The 22454-nt window shown below is 36.5% G+C and overlaps 1 protein-coding gene across 2 annotated transcripts in view; it reads left to right on the top strand.

Annotated features, from left to right (window-relative positions):
- WASL (Wiskott-Aldrich syndrome like) overlaps positions 1-20884 on the top strand; it is a 49135-nt gene extending 28251 nt beyond the window's left edge. Inside the window, exons 5-12 of one of the 2 annotated variants that reach the window (XM_027639814.1) lie at positions 4106-4129; positions 8816-8984; positions 11338-11380; positions 11779-11932; positions 14997-15517; positions 16578-16686; positions 18091-18182; positions 19006-20884. In XM_027639814.1, the coding sequence (XP_027495615.1) occupies positions 4106-4129; positions 8816-8984; positions 11338-11380; positions 11779-11932; positions 14997-15517; positions 16578-16686; positions 18091-18152 (1082 nt within the window). In that variant the 3' untranslated portion in view covers positions 18153-18182; positions 19006-20884. Of the gene's footprint in view, positions 1-4105; positions 4130-8815; positions 8985-11337; positions 11381-11778; positions 11933-14996; positions 15518-16577; positions 16687-18090 lie in introns of both variants that reach the window. The other variant, XM_027639813.1, reaches the window with a different exon arrangement.
- Positions 20885-22454: the final 1570 nt, after the last annotated feature.

Below are 22454 nucleotides of genomic sequence, written 5' to 3'. Positions count from 1 at the left end.
CTGGAATTCAATTGCACTGGCAATGCAGTGTACTGTAAAAGGAGGAAGCCCTCGTCGTAGAGAGCCATCCTTGCAAAGTGTTCTTGGGAACATGCATCATCTGTATGTATTGACTTGGCTTTCATTAAGGTATGGTGACTCAGTAGCAGAGCACTTGTTCCAGGAGCTTAAATGACTTCTTTAAGATTCCCTCTGCTCAGAACAAGTTCATAAGGTTTCATGAGGAGAGGTGGGATCATTAATAATATTTCTCATATTCGTGGTGTAAAAGTAATTTTGCATCTACTGTTCCTGAAGTTTTGTTATATGTCTAAAACACGGTGCTACAGTGCACAGACATGATTTGGGAGGAAGAATGTTTATATTATTGGCCACAGCAAACTTTTTTTGAAAACAGTGATTCAGTCAAACCTCCTGTTCACAGTTTTCCTTCCACATAGAGATTTTTTTTCCATAGGACCACATACATTTTTCTCATTTACTCTTTGAACTAATATCTTGGTTTCTGTGCTCAAACTCAAGTTACAGGATGAGTTTACTCCATCTATTGTCATAACAAACAAACAACTCCCCCTCCCCAAATACTTACAGTTTCAAGACAACTTTATTTAAAAACAAAAACAAACAAAAACCCCTCGAAACAAAACACTTCAAGAATTTAAAATACTCATGAGATTCCTTAGTCAAACCACCAGATGGAGTTCTGTATTTGTCATTGTGACTGCTTAACTGTGCTTTTAAAATAACAGGCTTTGCACTTGCTCACATCAAAGCTGATTTGTTCTCGATGTTTATGTTTTTATTTGTTTATATATAAATGCTTATATAAAACATTTACATATAGATTTATATATAATACAAATGGTATAAAAGTTGTATATTATTTATAATGTGTATATATACATTGTGTATATATTCTAATGCATCTTACCTTCTCAATCATCAAGGTAATAGTGTGGTAGTTTTGCTGCTTTTCTATTTTAATGGGATTTTTAGCCCCGTGCCTTCCAAAATATGTTTCATTTCATAGCGGTACACCTGAGATGCTTTCAGCTCAAATGAGTACTCCATGTGATCATTTAGCTGCCTGTTGTACCATTCAGGGCTTGCTAAGAGACTTTTCCAGGAGTCTTATGGAAAGATTATATTGTTGGAAGGTAGCAGGAACAGCAGTTCTCACTCACAGAGCTATGACTTGGTGCTGAGGCTAGTAGACAAAAATACTAACAGGGCAACAGGGTTCTGCTCTTCCTCACTCTGTGTGAAATGCACTCCAGTATACAGACAACCCCTGAGTAAGTGTGTCTGGAGTTCCAGAGAGGTGAAAGTTTGGCTTCAAATAGACAATTTACAAAAGCTTGCAAATGTACAAAATATCGAGTAGAGAACAGAATGAGGGAGAAAGGCAGAGAAAGAATTCTTGATCTGTTTTCCTAATCTTTGTAATATTATGCTGGTTTTCATCTAGCTAAATTCTGGTGTGGATTAGGGTTTTTGTTTTGGGGATTTTGGGGATAGTGGGTTTTTTTCTGGTTTTGGGGGTTTTTTTAGTCAAATTCTTAGCCTTAAGTTAGGAAAAAATTACTATAATTAGTTAATTTCTGTGGTAGATTTACCTAAATAATCTCTCCATTTACTTATTAAACCAATCCCAAACAGTTCCCCCAGTAAGCAGGGTGAACAGTGTTTCTCTTCCCAGTGTGTATCACTGTAGTACAGTCTCGCTTTGGGTATTCTTGCATATAGATACCATTAGTTTGTCTTTTTATTGTCTTGCCTAAGAAATGTTAATATGTGGACACACACACAAGTGCCTTCTCCACATGCTGAGCACTCAGCCCTAAAAGACACTTGTTCTTAACTGCGAGTAGTTCTTTCTAAAGTAGGGAGACTTCTTAACTAATTTTTATGGACTGCTTGTAGCTCATGTGTGGAAGCTCTGTTAACCCTCTCTGAAGCTGCCTTTTTCCTCCACAAGCTTTAGCTCCTGAGTCCCTTCGTAAGACACTTCATAAGTTTCAGGCTGCGTACTTAATATGGGCAGGGATTTATTGGTTTGGTTTGGGTTTTTTCTTTCATCTTTGTCTACAACTTTTGTTTTTGCTGCCTGGGTGACAAGGGCATCTCTAAAGTGCTCAGCTTGCATTGGATTGAAGTCTCAGCAGAGATTATTCTCATTTCCAGGAATGCTTGTGGAAGGGAGCTGTGTTTTTTGGACATAAGCACCTGCTGATGTTGATCTATTTTCAGTCAATAGGCATCTTCATTTTTCAAAACAGAGAAATCCACCACTCAACAAGGTGGTCATCTGCACTTCAGGAACAAGAGTTCATACTTCCTTGTCAGCAGTAGGAACCACATAAGAAGAGATCTGGTCTCTCTGGGGCCACAAATTAATCTATCCAGCAAAAATTACAGGAAGTCTATAAAATGTCTTGCTCTGTTTCCCGCTGTTTTTTCTCTTGAACTATTTCTTCTAATGAAAATTGCAGTGGATTCCCATGATTTGACACAAGACACTTAATGCTTCCTAGGAATATCTCCTGCTTTTGCCAGCTTCCCATCCTGTGCCAGATGACTTGCAGTGAGTTCTGCACTCTTCTTTGCTGTCTCTGAATTGTTGAATAAAACTCTAATTATGGTCTAAAGGTTGAGTTTGGATGGTTTGTTCTTTGCTTGTTTTTGAGACGGTATGAGATGTGGTTTCTTAAACTGAATATTCTAGGAAGAGAAAGCACACTATTTGTCCAAAAGGCCTTTTTTTCTCTCTTTCCTTTTTTTATTTATATTTTTTTTCTTTTTTCTTTTCTTCCCCTCAGACCTGATACCTTATGCTGAGGCATCCTTACAGAGGTTCTCCCTATCTGTGTCTGAAACTAACCCGCTGTGACCTAAGAATAAACTGTCTGTCTTTAGAAGGGCTTGTTCATCAAAAACTGGTTCTCTGTGGGTTTTGGTCTCCTTCCCATGAAAGTTTGATGGTCCTGACAGATTCTTTTATTCCCCGAAGATCAGCAGATTCATATGAGGCTGACTTACCTTGCACACTTAGGATTCTATATTTTTTGAGGTTTTCAAGTATTGCTAGGACAAGGTCAGCACCATCCATGGAGGCACCTTCTCTCTTTTATTATGTTTATGAGTCTGGAAAAATAGAAGTTAACAGTTTTTCTGGACCTTGCTGAAAAGTGAAATGCCTGTTACAAGTTCTTATTACAGAACTTTTGGGAGCCCCTGTTAGCTTATGGATACTCCAGATCTGAAAGGGAGGGATGGTTTTTGATGTGGTGACATGATAAACTGCTTGCCTTTATGGGCACTGCTAAATCCAAAATTCTTAAGAGTGTGGTCTAGATACAAAAACGGTGTAAATGTGTACGGGTGGTGTAGGAATTAATAGTAAGTGAAAGAAATCTCCTTTAAAGGGAGATTTGCCATTATACACTGAGAATACTGAGGTGTGTGAAATGTTTACATTTTAAATCATCAAACCAGATTATTCATGGTCTGTGAAACTGTGGTGCTGTGAATAGAATATCATATTAGGACCAAGGAGACTGTAGTTCTTTTCCATATTGTTCCTATTGTTATACCTGTTGGATAACATAGGTGAAGTGTCTTGCCCCTCTGTGTCCTGTTTCCTTTGCATTCAGCAAAAAGTAATTAAATTTTAGTTTCTGTGGGAGAACAGTACTCTGTAATATGAAGTGCTAATTATATTTCAAGTAAAAATAAAAGAACAGTTTCATTCAGTGGACATTGGAAAGAATAATGTTTAAAAAAACTTACTTTAATAGGTTGTACTAAAACAGATACTCTTTAAATATTTCACTTTAGTTCATAGTTAGAATACCTGAAATAACTGCGTAGCTATTACCTTATGGTTCTGCTCAGTTTACACACTTGAAATCAGTGCTTATTACCTAAGATTGGGTTTTTATTGTTCTGTAATGCTTTTTTTCAACTGCAAAAGTAGACTTTAGGGATATTAATAGATTCCTAAGTTTGTGGTTAAGGTCACTGAAAGCTTCACTAGAAAGTAAAATTTAGAATTAATTTTTCCTGTGATACCTATGATTAAATAGCTCTTTTTCTTTTTCAACAGAAAAAAGACGAGACCCACCAAATGGTAAGTTTTTTTGCATGAATCACTGCATTTTATTTTTTCTTACTGCTGTCATTTACTGTTATGTATAGCTTTGTTTCAGGCTTGATTAGGACAGTCATGTAGTGGGAAAAGCAGTAAACTCTTGTTCTGCAGGTTACTATATTTCTTTTGTTTCTGTTCTTTGGTATTTAGTTGTGGCTTGAAAGATTTGTGGCTTAACTGGCATTTGTAAAGAATGGTTTTGGAGGAGCATGTTTTGTTGCAAATAGGATAGAGGGCCCTTTATCTTAAACCAAGAAGAAATCTTTGTACCTTGCATTTACTGCTTGGTCTCCCGAATATATATGTGTAGGATCACTATACACAAAGTTAGTCTTTTTGTCTTAAAGGCAGGCATAATGATAATGGATTTCATAGAACATACATAAAAATTTCAATTCCAGTGTATCTAGCTAACCATGTAACATAGTAATTTGGTTGTATGTCATATGCTTGTCAATATTAAACTTTTTTTTGAATGAAGAATTATTCGAATCTATTTGCCTTTAAGGCATATGTCTCCCTAGCATGAAGATAAAGGTTCCTCAGGAGATCCTCTCATTAAATTAATGGAAGGAGTCAAATTATGTATCAGTTTCATCCAGAATTTTTTTACTGTCTGTTCTAAAATCAAGTGAAAAATGCACATCAATGAATATAAAGTTTGGTGTCTTTGATTTCTGAATTCACACTGAAGTTAAAAAGTGATTTGTCCTGTCATTTCTGTTGGTGATCCAGATCATAGGTCATATCACTGTGAGTTTGCTGCTTGAGCAAGGGTGCAATCAGCTGATCTTCTGAGGTCCCCTTAAGGCCTGAAGTAGTAGTCTTAAAATTTGTACTAGTCAAGTCATTCAAGCATCCCTGTAGGTCACCAAAATACATAATGCTAAACTAGTCCTGCATTATGGGAACTAGTGATACCTTTTATATACGCAAATAAAGCCTCCCTCATACATCTCAAAAAATTGCTTTTTCTTTTTCATAAACATTAAGTTTTGACAATATTCCGACAATCATCAGTTTAGGCCAGGCAGTTTAGTATGGATTCTTTCAACTGTGACTGGGTTGGTAAGTTTTGAAACACTTGTAATAATACAATCTGTGATTGTCTTGCCAGCTTTTCTGAGCTTTCAGAAAGTTTTAACTAGTGTTTCGCTCATCCCTGATAACAGCGTCTGCAGAGCAGATGAGAATTAAAGCAGCAGTGGTGACTGTGTAGTACTACCTACCACAAAAAATTAAGCCTTTGTCTCTATTGTAACACAAACAATTTGTTTGTCAAAACTTGCAGTCATTGTCCCTATGCCTTTATCCTGAATGTTCTGTGGAAGGCACAGGGTTTATGCTCAGTCACTTCAAAGATTTCAGTATATCTGCTTTTTAATAAACTTCCCCTGGGACATCCACATAGTCTTTCACAATCTGTCCCTTTGCCTTTTCTGATTGTGTCAAATTCTGTAATACCTGACTTCTCTGCTGGCAAGGAGTTGTGTGGCCATGCCCTCAGTAGTCACAGGTGGTTATATTCTATACAGACTTTGCATTTCAGTATTTGGAATTAATACTAGAACAGATATGTACTATCAGCATGTAACTGGAAAAAGACTCCCATACCTGTTGTAGTATCAGTTAGATTTTGTTTTACTCTATATGCAGTGAAATCCTATTGGGGAAAAAAAGATGTAACACCTGCTTTTTTTTTGTGCTGGGTATTAATGCATGATTACCTCTAAAACGAAAAACAAGAACAGTCACATTTCTGTACTCACATGATTCTTACTTTAAATACTGTGGGGAATTTTGTTTTAGTGGGGCTTGTTAGTCTGGATTTTCTGCATACATTGAAGCTGCATGGAAAAAGCTTGTCTTTTTTGTGTGACGTTTTCAGTGATACGGATTTAAGATTTTTTTTGTAGAATTGCAGGATTAAACTCAAATTGGCATTAACAGTTATGTAAAATGTATTAGTCTGTAATTTCCTGGGATTTATGTTCTACTCATGTGTAATAGCTAGGTCTCTTTATGCAAATAAAGAAGAGTTATTATGATTGAACTGACCTCGGTGAAATTCTGGATGAAATAAGGATTTGTCAGAGTATTAGGTTTTGAGAGAATATTGAAGAACCATGTGGCAGAATTTTGTTTCAACTGTTAACTAGAACAGTTTGCATATTTTGTAGGGCTGTCTGTAGTCTGAGAGAGATGCCTAGAGAGGTTCTGCATAAAATACAGAGAATTTCCTAGAGTTAACATTTCATAATGTTCTGTACAACATTTTCTGGAGCCCCTTCTGAAGATGTCGCAGATATTGATAACAGTGGATGCTTAACGCCACTGTACTGTCAGGTGCTTCCTAATGATGAGCTCTATATGCCTCTCTCATCTTCACTTATTGAGCTGTCTGCACCTGATGGAGAAGGTGCATGTCTTTTGATGGGAAAAATTTTACTGGATATAAATATGGCAGTTCTAGAAGAGTGCAATTCTTTCCAAGATTCTTTTATCCCTCGTGGACATCTAAGGTCTAAACCTGACGGTAAGAAAAATTTTCATCCTTAAGTTTACTGTGACCTCTTGTATTAATATTATCAGTATCAAGGAATCCTTGATTTGAGCTCAACTGATTGAAATGTCAGTTTGCAGATGGCTGCTGCTTTACATGGTTAAAACCATGTGTGGTTAGTTCAGGATTTTAAAAATGCACCTTTTTGCATGTAAGAATATGACAAATTTACTAGCGTTGTAAAGGTACCAGTTTCTTTTTGAATGTAAGTACAGCTATTGAAACTGTAAATATCAATATAATAGGTGAAAACAGAGAGCATATAACAGAGAAAATATAATAGGTGATTAAAGTGAAAATTAACTCCTACTGTTTTTAGTTTTGTACCTAATGAAATTACAACTATAGTTTTCAACTCATCCTGAAGATTTTACTGAACTTCATTTGTTGAGTTAATAATATTTGATGATTAGTCAATTCAGTACTAATTTTAACAATGCAAATTGTTTTGCATAATGATACGAGGTCAGTTTATGTTGTGATATTCTCAAAAGACAGTTACCTGTATCATAACATTTCTAGATCAAAGCATTTGTGCTTAGCAGAAAACATTGTAGAAATTCTTTTTTCTGCAGTTTCAGTGCAGGTTTAAATCTTGTCCCTTAAGACTCCTACAGGAATGAAGGAGTTGTCATATGTTTTAGATGAGTTTTGTCTATCCCAGTGTCGTGTTTCTGTTTCTTGTCCTGGCTAGTAGTAGATGCTTTCCACTGAGGTATTTAACTACAAGTATGTTATCCATTGTATTGTTTACTTCTCCTTTCTGATTTTGACTTTGGACTGTGAACATAAGACTTGTTGGTCCTTTCAAAATGCTTAGAGAGCTTTTGAATTATCCATACAAAATGCAGTTATGAAAAAATAGTGTCAAAATAAGGTTCAGATTTATTGAAGTCTAATTAGACTTTTTTTATCATCTTCCCAATAAGACTGGGTGCATGAGTCTTAATTTAGTTAATTTTCAAACCACTGGGTCTTAACTTGCAGGAAAGTAGAGAACATTTTCAAACTATTTCTGGCCAAACTAGTCTTAAATTAACTGTTTAATCTCATTCTTCCAAAACTGAAATTACTTACCCTTTTTGCAGGTTTCTTTAAAAATATGCCTATGTGTATGTATACATATTTAAGAGTTGGACTCAATGATCCTTGTGGGTTCCTTCCAGCTCTGAATATTCTGTGATTCTGCTCTGCCCTCAATGTATATGATAAATGCATAATTACCTCTTAGTATTTAAATACTGCTATTAGTTGCTTATGTTAAGAGTTATCTTCTGTCAAAGCTAAAAAACCTGAGTGGAACATGTGCTAGGTATGTTTATTTGCTAGTACTACACAAATAATGTAATATTAAAATGCTGAAATTGGCAGGAGTATAATTCAGATGCATATTAAATAACTAGAGTAATAATTCAGAATTGTTTATAATGAAGAACAAGGCTTGAGAACATAAATTAAGCATGCTGATTATGACTTGTATTTCTGGTGCTGTTTTTACTCTCTCTTCAAGCTGTTTCTTGTCTGGGACTTCATTATTTTGAAAACCTGTCAAAGAGTAAGACATATGAAATCCTAAATAGTTCTGTAGGTATTGCCCTATATTTGAAGGCAGTACTTTGTCCAGAGCAGCATTCTGAAGTTGTTGTGATGTTCAGTTTCTGTATGTGATGGCAGAAGGCATTTTCACTTGGGGCTTATTAAGCGAAGGGTCTGTCTCCTTTGGGGTCAGGTTAGTGTGCTGCCCAGGTAATGGCCTTCTGGGTGTTTCGGTGTTACTGTTTATGCAAGTCACTTCTTTGATCTTGTCTAGGATTGTACCTGTGTTGTATCTTAGTGTGTCTCATTTCATGTATTCTGTGCAGATGGCAAAAAACCAAATTCTAGTTTAGAAATTTTTTCTGTTGCTCTATTCTAGCAATGCTTTTCTTCATCGGATAACTTAGTTTCTGCATCTGACATCTGGAAAACAGCTGGATGCATGTTTGTAGATCTACGGCTCCATTACAAGTACTCTACAGCTCAAAAAAACCTCCCAAAGTTTGTAGATTAAATATGGCTTTGTTGAAACACAGTAGTAAAAATCCTGTACTTTACCTTCACAGGCCCAAATCTACCAATGGCAACTGTTGATATCAAAAACCCAGAAATTACAACTAACAGATTTTATACTCCACAAGTCAACAATATTTCATATACCAAAGAAAAGAAGAAAGGAAAAACTAAAAAGAGAAGATTGACAAAGGCAGATATTGGAACACCATCTAATTTTCAGTAAGTACTTCTCTCAGTTTGAGTTGGGTTTTTGATTGATGGATTTTTTCTTCTTTAGGGGAGTTTTGGCTTTTGGTCTTGTTTTTCTTTTTGTGTCAGTTACATTGCAGACACTCAAGGTTTGAATGCGTGACTGTTCTGTGTACCCTGAACTGCAGCGAATGCCAGCTGCAGTGGTGTTTAAAAGCAGGTTAGCTTATACACAGGTGAGGAGTTTACTGCAGCTGTAAACAAAAAGTAACTTGCTATCCAAAATTAATTTAGGAAACAATTTAGCTGCATAGAGATGCCATATTGAAGTTGTCAGCTCAGTGGAGACTCATATTCAGCCTCAATGGTCAACTCTGACACTGTTATTCTTAGAGCCGTGCTTGCTTAGCTATGTTTTGTCATGCAGAATGCACATGCAGATCCTGACTTGTCATAACAGCAGAAATAACTTGCCATATTTTTATCTTTGGCTTTCGGTTTACAAACTTATTCTGATGTGTAATCTAGGACCCGTATCTTGTGATGGAAGTACAGCATGCATGTATACATCTTTGAGGAATGGGTTGGATTTTTCCTAATGTCATTTCATATGTATCTTTAATCTTTTGGAGTAATTATGTATCATTTTAAACTTCACTTTCATGAAACTTGGTTTTGGTCACTTTACTGAACTAATTGTTGTATTCCTGAAAAATAATTGGTGTCATAATCTTCTGCCTTTTAAAATAAGTGTACTTTATTTGCTAAAGCAACAGCAATTTAAAGAGCTTGTGTTAGTTACAGGAAAGATTGGTTTCTGTGAAGCATTAGAAAACCAGTGTGAGGTTTACATGCCAAGTCTGTGTCTTGTTCTTTTGAACTATTATATTGCATCACTTGCACTGATGTGCTTTCCCAGAATAAAACTTTGTAGAAGTAATGCTGGCGTTACCAGTTACAGTAATGTTACTGCACAGTGTTTTGAGAGAGTACTCTGTAGAATGGGATAGTGGACTGAAGGACAGAACAGGAGGCAGGCTAACACACTTCCCTATCTAGACTGTGCTTGGACAATTCAGGCATCAACCTTGTTGTTACTGATCTGAGTGTCAGTGAAGAGCTGCATCTGTTAGTGTCACTTAAACTGAAAAATACAGAAAAAGAAGGAAAAGTGAAACGAAGAGTGAAGAGTGCTTGGTGGCTGGTCACTCTTGTGGCTCTACTGATGCCGACTTCAGCATTCGTGGCCAAAATTTGCATTAGTGTGTCATACCTCTGTTAGGAATTTGTGGAGGGAGTTGTGCAGCAGCACAGATATAAAATGACTTTGAGGCTTTGTTTATAATGTCTATCAGGTTCTGATGTAGAAAAGCTGAGAGTAAGGTGATAAAATATTTAATGAAGTTCAAACAAAAGATAGGTTCCAGTATCATTAAATGTAACGTTAAGCTGGAAATAGTGAACCTTTCCAAAAGAAGTCTATTACAAGTTTGTTTTGTTTGGTTAAAGGTCTACTTAATTTTCCTGACGAGTGTGACTGTGTCATCTTACTGTGTAAGATACTGTAATTGCTGGGTTTGTACAGACATATGGAAACTGGTGTTAGGCAAATATGCCAGTAGAATAACTTATAACTTGTATATAACTTGGGCTGTGATTCTGGTGAAGACCAACACAGTCACTGTTTATCAATAGATAAATATCAATCAGTAGATAAAATTTTTAAATGCCTTTGGTTACACAGAAGCATAGACAAAAAGAAACACAAAATGTGGAGTTCCAGCAACGTTATGGTTCTGTCTTCCAGTAGCATGAAGTAGCTTGGAGGGGCACAAAACTGGTTTGCCTTTTTAGTTGGTTATAGCATCACATAAAGTAATACCTTATTAGCCACACAAAATGGCAATTGAAAACAGTCCTGACTTCTCTTTGAAAGAAGTGAGTGGGAGAAAGGTGATAAGAGAACATACAGTGATGACAGGGAGGAGGAGATTTTCCAGCTACATAGCGCTGAAGACTGGCAGTAGCTCGAAGTCCAGTTGCTGTATAAAGGCCAAACTTATCATTGATCTCTGTGCAGTCCTTCCGTCATTGTCTCTATGCATCACAGGGTACATGGAGCTGTCATGTTTCGCTACAGACCGTAACCTAAGGGGAGAAATGAATTCTTCCCTTGGTCTTCTGGGCACAAGACAAAAAGCAGGAGTAAAGGATGTTTTACTATTCCATTCTCAAGTGAGGCATTGAGGAGTAAGAATTGTTTAATGTCTTAATGAGACTGGAGGTAGAAGCTGGTAGTAATCTCCAGTTATCTTGGTTTCCTGTTATTTTGGCTAACAAGGTCCTTTTTATGCTGATTAAATGGGCTTTTCTGCTTTTTTAGACACATTGGACATGTTGGTTGGGATCCAAACACAGGTTTTGATGTAAGTAATTTAATAAGTTATTCAAGACACTGAGTGATTAAAACTTTAGAGACTTTTTAATGTAAATTATAAAGATTGGCATTAAATCAACAGTTAACTGTACATCAAAGGAGTTATAAATTATGATTTATAATGTGATGTAAACAGATGTTCAAGTAGAAGGGAGTAGGAGGGATCTGGGACTAAGAGGGAAAAGATGCAAAACTTTGGTTTTTGTGCAGGGTACTTATGTCTCCTGCAATAGTACTTTTTGACTTGAAAAGTCAACCCAGAGGCATGTTCTTGGCTTTGCTATTCAGCTATGTAGTTTGTGGGTTTTTTTCCTCCCCAATACAAATGATATTTTAAAAATATCCTCACATTTCAAGTTACTTAAAACTAATGTATCTGACTTGCAGGTGAACAACTTAGACCCAGAACTGAAAAATCTGTTTGATCTATGTGGAATTTCAGAGGCTCAACTAAAAGACAAAGAAACTTCAAAGGTCATATATGATTTCATTGAAAAAACAGGAGGTGTGGAAGCTGTTAAAAATGAACTGCGCAGACAAGGTGGGATTCCTCTTATTTCCACATAAAAATTAGCAGGGCATTTTTTGCCTTACGGATTAAAGTAGAAACTGTTGATGTGAGCAGATTTTGATCCTCTTCTCTGGATTTCATGTCGCTGCAGTTGCACTGGATTTCATGTTTCCTTAGACTATACATTATGTAAAAATGTTCATGCATCACCCATGAGAGTACTTGTCCCTCAGGAATAAGGGTATTTATGTCAGTTAAGTAATTTCTGGTAGCACTTAGTCTGACTGCAAAGCTATGCAGTATGTTTGATATAGATTTTTCGGAATGTATATGTTACATATTTATTTGTAATTTCAATCTTACAAATAAATTAAAATCTTGGATGCCATAATGCTGTTGTCAGCTGTAGCAGTAGTACCTGGCTGGCAGGTTGTATGTATGGTGCTCATTTACCCTGGCAGGACTATATAGTGGGCCTTGCAACAGTCCAGACCTGAAAATTCTTATTTTTTAAAGGTTTTTTTCCTAATTTAAAGTTAAAAATACTAGTTTTGAGCATACTTTTGCTGCAGGAAAATTCTCAAATAACCTGTTGCTTGCCTAACCTTTAAATATGATCTCAGCCAATGCATTATCTAGTGGAAAACAACAAGTCAGTGTTACATTACACTGCTGGTGTCAAACTTTCAAAAATTTGCTTAGAACACTTCTCAAGAGAAATGTAATGTAGATGCCATTGAAATTTTAACGGTTTGAAACCAGTGAGTAAATTGCTCAATAGACTGAAGAGATACAGATTCAGGATACAATGACTTGTTACATTTATTCCTTAGGTCCCCCACGGTGGAGCGGTATGTATTTGAACTGGCATCTAAGCATATGCTTCAAAGTATTCATGCTGTTGTGTGATTTCTTTCCTAGATGAGAAACCTTAGTCTGCATCTGTTTGACTATAATTTTTAGTATTGCAGTCAAACTTCTTAGTTGAATTGCAAACAAAACTTCCATTTTGATTTTTTTCTCCGTAGTAAATCTCTCAGCTTCTTTATATAATATTAGCTCTGTTTAAATGTTTACGGAGTTGTTGATCCCAGACTGCTAACCATAAAATTGGATTGAGAATACTTGCCTTGGAGTCTTACGACTAGGTTAAAATCTTTTAAAAAATGCCTATTTTTCTATTTCATATGTGTTAACTTTACATTATGACCACTTGCATGTATGCAATTAAAAGGAAAACTGCCTCTTCTTTGACATGCATGTTGATAATCTACCTCTGTGCTTTTTGATAGAGGTAGATAAAATACTGCAGTATTTCAGTGCGTTTATCCACAATTATGTTATCTAATGTGTAGGCTTGACTGCTGTTTGAAGTGTTCTTTCTCAACTGAAACATATTTTTGTGTTTATTGCAAGAATTTCTGTGCTTACATTTCTGCTAGGATGCTGACTAGAGAGTTGCAGGCAAGTCATTCTTCTGAGATTCCGTTTCCCCTGTCCTTTCCCTAGTTCTGGTACTGGTGGTTGTTTTTTTGGGGTGACAGTACTATCAATAAAAGATTGCACATACTTTTTTGTTAATATAGTGCACAGATTAATGTGCATTTATAAAAAACCAAATTATTTGCTTGCTTTGCTTGTACCATCTGTTTGAGGGGGAAGGGAGAGAGGATGAGGTAATGATGCTCCCTTCCTGCTGCTCCTCCTTCACTGCACTTAAGTTGAGTGCAGACAGGCTGAACTCTGTTTCCATAGATTGGATGTGGCATATCTCTCTAGATATGATGCAAATAAACCCCTTCCCCGCAGGAAAACTTTGTTTTTAAAATCTTCAGACAGTACAGACTCTGGGGCACGACAGTATTGAATATCTTCTCAGTAATGCAAAAAACCCAGCTGTCTGTAGTGCTTGCCGAGTTGTTACATTTGATAATACCGGCCTCCAGTGGCCGGAAAGGAAACTACAGCCATGCCAGCCAAAAAGTGGTGGGAGTTTTTAAAATCAAGAATGTTGGCAGTATGTCTCTTGGAAAATAGATGAAGTTTGAGATGATTCTCCCTGTGTTGTTCTTATGAAAGGATAGAAAAAAACAGAGCAGTTTGTGGAACTTAAGAACATAGCACGTGATTTTAGAAGCAATATCTTTCTTTAAAGATGAGCAGGGATGGAGGCACTGAGATACTAGTGTCTCCTGCTTCCTCCAAATCCCATTTTTAGGGATGTTCCCTCTCTGTTCCAGTGTAGCCAGCCTACTTTCTCTGCAAGTAAAATGAAGGGGATAATAGAAGAGTAAAAAAGTATCTTCTTCAGTGTAACACCCTTTATGTTATAAAAGCATATGATATAAAATGTGAATTTTCTTAGTTATATGACAGCACCTGGATTATTAAGTAGTTACATGTAACAACCACATGACCTAAAGTACCATAAGTCATTAGATGCCTAATGAAAGAGGAAATGAAACAGTGCTATTTAAAATGCCATTATCAAAGCAAGTACATTTCAAGGCCACTTCACAGAGAAATGATCCTGTGTGTAGCTGTGAAGTTGTTTCCCTTCTATGGTCCCTACCATAAAGATATTGTTGGAAGTAATTTTCAGTAAAAGGGACTACGAGTCAGCTTATGCTGCACTGTAATGCATTAGTAGGGGTTTTTTTATTACTAGAAGATACTGCTTCAAAAAATATTTGCTTTTGTAGCTACCTAATAAAATAATGGGTAGATTATAAAGTGGAAATTGTGTCTTTTACTTTATTGTCTAAAACCTTTTTCATTCTCCTCTAGCTAAACAAAACTTTACAGGTTTCTTTTGAATTTTAATCAGTCTTTTTATGTATTACACTTGCTTCCTGCAGTGTTTGACTCTTACAAAATTCACAACAGACCTAGAAACTATATGCAGCTTGGTTTGCCATACAGGCATATCTTTTATTCAGCTGTATTCAGTTTAATCCAGAATTGGTGAAATTTGCACAGGCACAGAGATCCTTGCAAAAGGCAAAGCACAACCTGTTTTCTTTTTCTGCTAGTCTCTGAAAGACTCATGGGTCTTGAGTGGCAGGTAATTTGAAGTTGCTTTGTTTCATTTCAGCTCCACCTCCGCCACCACCGTGCAGAGGAGGACCCCCTCCACCTCCACCACCACCTCCCCATAGCTCCGGCCCTCCTCCTCCCCCTGCCAGGGGCAGAGGGGCACCACCTCCACCTCCTTCAAGAGCTCCCACAGCAGCACCTCCGCCTCCGCCTCCATCTAGACCTGGTGCAACAGTGCCCCCCCCTCCTCCAAACCGGATGTATCCTCCACCACCGCCAGTGCATTCATCATCTGCACCGTCTGGCCCTCCTCCTCCACCACCGCCACCAGCAAGTGGGTCATCTGTTCCTCCACCCCCTCCACCTCCTCCTCCCCCTCCCGGTCCTCCGCCACCACCAGGCCTTCCTTCAGAGGTTGATCACCAGCTTCCAGTTCCTGCGGGAAACAAAGCAGCACTCTTGGATCAAATCAGAGAAGGAGCTCAGTTAAAGAAGGTAGAACAGAACAGTCGACCAGTGTCCTGCTCAGGAAGAGATGCACTGCTAGACCAGATACGACAGGGTATACAGCTGAAATCTGTGAGTAAAAACTGTTTCTCATCCAGGTCCCTTTGGGACCTGCAAATGGCTGCAGTACTGCAGTGTAAACAGTAAATTGTAGCTTTGCTTTGGGGTGGATTGTACATTTTAGAGTTTCTGAAATGATGACTTAAGCAGGAGTACTGACAAAATGCAGAGAACACACAGTTCCTGTGGATGAGTATTAGTACATGAAGTTATACTTGTTTCAAACTCATTTCTCGCTTTTGTGTAAAGCTTCAAACATAAATTCTAAAACAATGATGCCACAGTATCACAGCTGTACAGAACTTTTGCAAGAATTATGAACAATAGCTGCTCTTCTGAATACTTCAGTAAAATCATCTAAACAGCTGCAGGGGATGAGTTTAGGATAATGTTTATTTCCATCTTAAAATGGACCTGTGCTCTGCAAATGTTGAAGCTTGTAAGAAGGTGTCTGTGTCTGGAAAAATGCTGCCCATGAGAGCTCCCTCTGCTGTTCCTGCTGCAGCATAGGCTTTTATTGTTACTATTTCTTACCAGTGTCACTGAATATCTTAAAAATAATTTGCCTGTTAGTAATTCCGCACTTGAGACTTCTGATTTAAAAAGCATGAGGATGTGTTCATATTTATTTGCTATTAGAGGTATGCAGTATTGATTATTTTCAGAAGGGATTATCAACCTGAAGCAGTCTCAGTAAACAAACCCAAACAAGAAAAGATATTTTGTGGTATATACCAAAGATAAAATAAATAATGATTACCCAGCCACACAAGTCATGCCTAAACAACCATATTAAGAAGCTTTCCTTTAGATGAGCACTCACTTTGTGATAGTCAGAGCTGAAATATTAAACCTTGAGTATGGCTAACTACAGTTGTGTTATATGGTAAAAAAGAAAAAGTTGGGGTTTTTTTATAAATAAAGACTTTGAAGTTAGAGCTAAAGGAACAAGCTGTTTTACACTTTCTTCTGGCAGAAAATAAACTCATTAATCTTATAAGGAGGTTTCTTTCGAAATACACAAGTTCTGTTTTGCTAATTGCATCTTTCTATTCTAACCTTTTTTTGCAAGGTATCTGATGGTCAGGAGAGTGCACCACCTACACCTGCACCCACCTCAGGAATTGTGGGTGCATTAATGGAAGTTATGCAGAAAAGGAGCAAAGCCATTCATTCTTCAGGTGCGTCTGATGGCATTTTTCTGACCTCACAGTGTCAGGTTTTCAAGCATTAACATTTCTATTCATCATAAAATACTGTTGGAGAAAAGCAGGGATTTCAGCATATAGTCCAGTACAGAATGCTCTCAGCATAGCCTTGGGGAGGGGTTTCTGAATGGTTCCTTCATGCTTTGAATTACTGGAATGTAGTAATTTGCAGGAATCCTGGATTAAAAGTTACCATTAGGTAATATTAGGTTAATATTTCTTTTTTCTTTTACAAGAAAGATTTCTTTTTTCTGACTTATTTTTATCCACTAGCTGTCTGATGAAATAATTTGTCAAAATATTTTGGAAGGAAGGTTTTTAACACTTTGTTTCTTGACGGCAAAAATTCAGCTCTTGTGCTGTAGCTCCCAGTGGGCTTTGGCTGCCACCTACTGGATAAGGATTAGATATCTAGTGTTAGTTGACTAGTCCCCTACCAGTACTGAATCAATTTGACTGCTTGGAAAAATTAGGGCTGCAAGAGGATTTGCATTTCTCAAATACCAGCTTGTAATAAATGTAGTTCCGTAGCTGCAACGCAGCTGTTTGGGTACATCTCTCCCATTGAGGCTTTGATGTATTTTTCTTCCATAGCTTGCCTTGATACCAGAACTGAGTATGCAGTCTGCAGAACATTTGACCAAGTGCAGTATAGTTTGTTGATTTGCTGCTTTATGTAATAATCTTCAGTTTTGGTACTTTACAGAAATTAAATACCAGAAGGGAGCTAAATGCAGTGTTTTCCTGGGAAAGAAAATGCTTTTGCCTAACAAATAAGTAGTTTAAGTTTAGCAGGCTACAGTTTTTTAAGTATGATGTATGTAAAAAAATAGAAGGGTGAATAAAGTTAAACATTGATTTTGAAGTTGATGTGTATTACACAGCTTAGAATATTCCAGTTATTCCAGTATCCACAATGATGTTTAGCTCACAACATTTTTTTTTAATCTGTTGTAAAGTAAACAGAAATTCCATTACACAGAAAACCTGGTGAAGCAGTTCTTACATTTAGAAATTAATCTGTCCTTGAAGTTTAAAACGCAGTCTGAAACAAGCTGGCCACATTACTCTAAGAAAGAGTAATAAGTAGTAACTGTTAATCAACAGTTTCTGATTCTTTTTCTCCTAGCACAAAACAAGATACATTTTTCCTACCTGGGGGAAGAAGTGAGAAGAGAAACAATTTAGATTTAACTTTCAGCTAGTAACTATCTAAACTGAATGTCATGTCTAGCAATCTTAAAATAGAGTATTACCAAATGTATTGTCATGACAACCTTGAACTGATCTGTTTTCAGAAAGTTATTAGAGAAGTCAGTAACACTTTTGTCGTGTTAATTCTGTGCATTCAAGTGACTCAATTTTCTTGTCTTACAGATGAAGATGAGGATGAAGATGATGAAGAAGACTTTGAGGATGATGACGAATGGGATGATTGATCATATATTATTATATATATATTTTTTAAGGTGAATGATATACTAAACACTACTTTCTGTCTATGGATTCTGTAAAATTATCATGTAAATGTTCTACCAATTTGCTGTATATTTTTGTTGCCTTTTGCTTTTTTATTAATCTGTGCAATACCTCATTTAATCTGTAAAGGTTTGTCATAATCCTCGACAAAGCTACTCCCTGTTAATGTGTGCAAGTTTACACCTGGATGATCATGTACATGTGAATACTTTCCATTCCATCAATAAGGGAGTTTAAATGTAATATGTGAGACTGACAAAAACCTTAATGTAATTTAGTTATAATGCAAGAAGGAAAACACTATTTTCATACCCTACTTTTTCTGTATCTAAATTTTCTTATTAAAACCTAGTATAGCACTATGTTCTTTAAGTGATGCAGCTCTTAGTTTATTTAGCCCCTTCATTTCAAATGCAATGCTATATGAATGTTGAGGCTGGTTTATACTATTGCATGGTTTCAAATACATCACAACATTGCAGTTCAAATCTTAGCAGTATGCTTTACATAACACAAAAGCACTTCAGAAATGCACAGCTAGTTGTGAAAATTACCTTGCCCTAACTGTAGCAGTACTGACTGCTATTGAACAGCAGTAGTAATTAAATTCTTCAATTAGGGACCTCTGTCTGAAGTTAAACAGGGTGGCTTTACATTGTCATAGCAGTAAAGACAACTTTGAATGCAGAGAAGTTCCATCTTTTCTTTGGGTTTTTTTGGGTGAGGGTGGTTTTGGTTTGGGGTTTTTTTTTTGTTTGTTTGGGGGGTTGGGGGGTTTTTGGTTGGTTTTTATTTTTTTTTCTTCCTTCCCAGCTCTTACTTTCAGAATGAAGACATCTAAATTACTGGGGGCTTTACTGGAGGCTGGCAATCGCTACAGTTTGATATATTTTTTAAAATCAGTTTTTTATGGTTTTCAGACTGAAGGGCTGCATTTAAGGCTTGCTTCAATAGTGTTTAATTACTTCTTAAAATTGTAGGACATTGGTGTACTAATAAACACAAGTGGTATTACTTTGCAGTTTTTGCATTATGGTACACAACAGATGCTGAAGCACCAGTCCTACATTCTTTAGGTTGGAAAGTCATTAACTCAGAATTATACACTTCGAATAAGTACTGAATTTTATGGCAGTATTCTGTCTTCATATGTTGGCTTTAAGACCAAGGGTTGTGATGAAGATCAAGAACCTGATTCACAAGAATAGTATTTGAATAAGTGGACAGAAAACGGGATTTTCATTTCACAGCTTGCACATTTATATAATGTGTACTTTGTAGTGCAGTAAACATTGGCACATCTGCCTATTACGAAATACTAATCTATGCTATGTGGGTATTTAATATCTGCAGAGTTAATTACTGTACTTACTGTAATTTTCAGGTAGAAAATCTTTTTAAAAACCACGTTATCTGACACAGAATGTTTAGTTAAGTCAGTCATATTTGGAGCGTAGTTAATGCGTAGTGTCCTGGGTCTTTGACTGTAGTCAGAGTGTCAAAGGAAATTTAAGTTATCAGAATTGTGTTGACTGAAACCCAGTGTCGACCTGATCTTGACAGGCTGGACCTGCATGATATGGCTTGGATTTCTAACCCAGTTATAACCTAGTCTTTAGCAAATTAATTTAGTCGTATGAGAAGAAAAGAAAGTTGCTGAAAAGTAGTGGGAGAGGTAAGGTTGTAGTTAAATTATTCAGAGGATGCTAACTTCCTTCAAAGAGTAATTTAAGCACATAACTTGAGGAAAAAAATTACCAAGTGGTCTCGCTTTCTTGCGGTAACTTTCTCATTGGCCTCTGCTGCTGGAAACACTTCCTACTAGCTTTGCTGTTGTAATGGCTTGAGCTTTGTATCAAGTGCAAGTGCAGCCTGGGATAGCTAATGGCAGTGGAGTTAACAACTTGTGTATAAGGAAAATATTTGTATGGCTTTCATATAACTTCTGGCACTGCTCCCTTATTTTTATTGCATATAGGGCATTTTAAAATGAAGCAAATGAGACCTAGAGGTTTTCCTAACATGCTATTTACTAGATATGTTTAGCTGTTATGTTCCCAGAATTGGAATTTCTGTAATATAGTTAATAATTAAGCATCACAATTCATTAATCAAACTTCTATTCCAGGTTTTGGGAGCTCTGAAGTTACATTATTGAATAAAACTTTGTTTTGTAGATACTGGCCAAAGAAAGTTTTTGGGTTTTCTGCTTCTTCATACAAAAAGTACACTCACGATCTGTGGTGACCAGGTTAATATTTACTTTAAAGTAGTGTTTGTTCATGATAAATTTCAGGCATAAAGACTGCGATGGCAGTTAAGTTAGTCATAACTGCATGCTTCAGCACTCTGCCACTTGCACTCCAAGCAGAAGATAGCATTTCATGATACTGGTGCATTGTTGCTAAACATTGTAATGAAGGCCTCTTATATATTCTGGTTAAATGACTGTCCAGATAGCCTTAGCAATTAATAAACTAGCATGAGGCTTTTGTATCTCAACACTCTGTGTGCATAGACAATATCAGCTAGCCACTTGTACGTATGAAATCCGTAAGAATTTCTCAATCATTCAGTTTTCCATTTATCAAAATGAAATTTTTAGTATGTGAATTTTTGAAATGTACAGTGAATAGGATGTTGCACTGGTGGCAATTCATCATGGAGCATAATAAAATTAATTTGACCCAAATAGCGTAAAACTGTGTGGTTTTTAAGTGCTAATTGTGGCACAGGTTTTAAATAGATGTGCAGATTGATTACACACTAAAAGTAACTTTGGTCACCTGGCCAAGTTCACAAAGCAGTTAATAGTTGCTGTTGAATCACAGTAGTTTCGTGTCTCTGGAAAGTTGGACTGTGCTATTGAGTAAACACAATGAGTAAGAATGTGACACCCGGTCCTCCTGGCAGATCTCGTGGCTGCTAAGCAGCTTCCTTGGAAACAGCTACTGCTCCGGGCAAGTGCAATAAACTACCAACATTTCAAGGTCAAACAAACATGGGTTCATTAATAAACATTCTAGAAGGAGTACCAAGTAGTTAACTCTTGTCAGTGAATGCTCTGACTTTCCAGGTTTTTACAGATGTAAGTCTTTGTCTTGTATGTTGTAGAGTTTGAGCTCAGGACACTTCAGAAGTCTGCTTCTCTCCTCTAAAGCATCTGGAGAGTCCAGCATTTCAAACTGTTATCTGGTATACATTTTCTTTTGAAGTTTAGTGCTTATCTGATTTTTAGGCCTTAACTACAAGGCAAAATTGTTACTTACAGTATGAGCTGAGGTGTATAATTATTTTCTCTCCGCCTAGTAAGCAGAATGTTAAAAAATGCTTTTAAAAGGATGCTTTTCCTTTTTTTTTTTTTTTTTTTTTTTACCTTCTGGCAGTGGTTACTTTCCCAAGTAAGATGTATGTAAAGAGGAAAAAGGAGGAAAGATCCTTTTGGTTTTAAGACCATTTTTAAGGCTGTTAGTTGCAATAGCCTTTATCTAATCATTAGAGGAATTCTTGGTCTAATTAAAGTTCCTGAAGCTTAAGTACAGTGATAAGCAGCTTTATTTATAGAAAAGTGAAAATGGTTTAGGGAAGCTTAGAAGATACTAACCTTTGTCTCTCAAAAGACCTGTGTTATCCTCTAGCACTGCAGTAAGGACTCCTGTTGCTATGTATTTGTTTACTGCCTGGAGTTTTCTTGTGAGTGAGAAGATGGAAAGGATGGGATAGTATGAACTAGAATGTGAGCTTGGGGAGGTTTAATGCCCATGTTTTAACTGGCTTGTCAGTGACTCTAGCCTGACATTTCTCTTTATGATACTCAAAAAATTTGAGGATGTTTATACAGTTGTGAAGGAGTCTTTTTAGTTTTTTTAATTGCCAAACTGCTTTGATATGTCTGCTATTTTGCACTTGGAAAAAATAAAGCATTAGAAGTTTGAAATTACAGATTTGAAAATAATTCAGATAAACGTTGAGAAGTAGAATCATTGTCCAAATATAATCAGTGGAATTTTTTTCTGACAAATTTTATTTCATGCTGAATTTTGCAGTATTTGCAGAAGTAACCTGCTAAAATGAGTTATCAGTTACTCAAATTTTTTCTCTAATATAGTTTTGGGTAATAATGGCAGACTTACCCATCTATAAGCAGCTTAATACACACCTGGAATTAGGAAGCTTGATATGTTACAATTATTGTGGTTTTTTTAATCTATTTGTATCGACAAACATATTTAAAGGCCTTTTTGCTTGTACTCTGAAGGGTT

Source organism: Corapipo altera, unplaced genomic scaffold (genome assembly GCF_003945725.1).
Source record: "Corapipo altera isolate COAL_440 unplaced genomic scaffold, ASM394572v1 1b, whole genome shotgun sequence".
NCBI classification, from domain to species: Eukaryota; Metazoa; Chordata; class Aves; order Passeriformes; family Pipridae; genus Corapipo; species Corapipo altera.
Note: the sequence above shows the minus strand (reverse complement) of the source record. Positions and strands in the feature narration are given on the sequence as shown.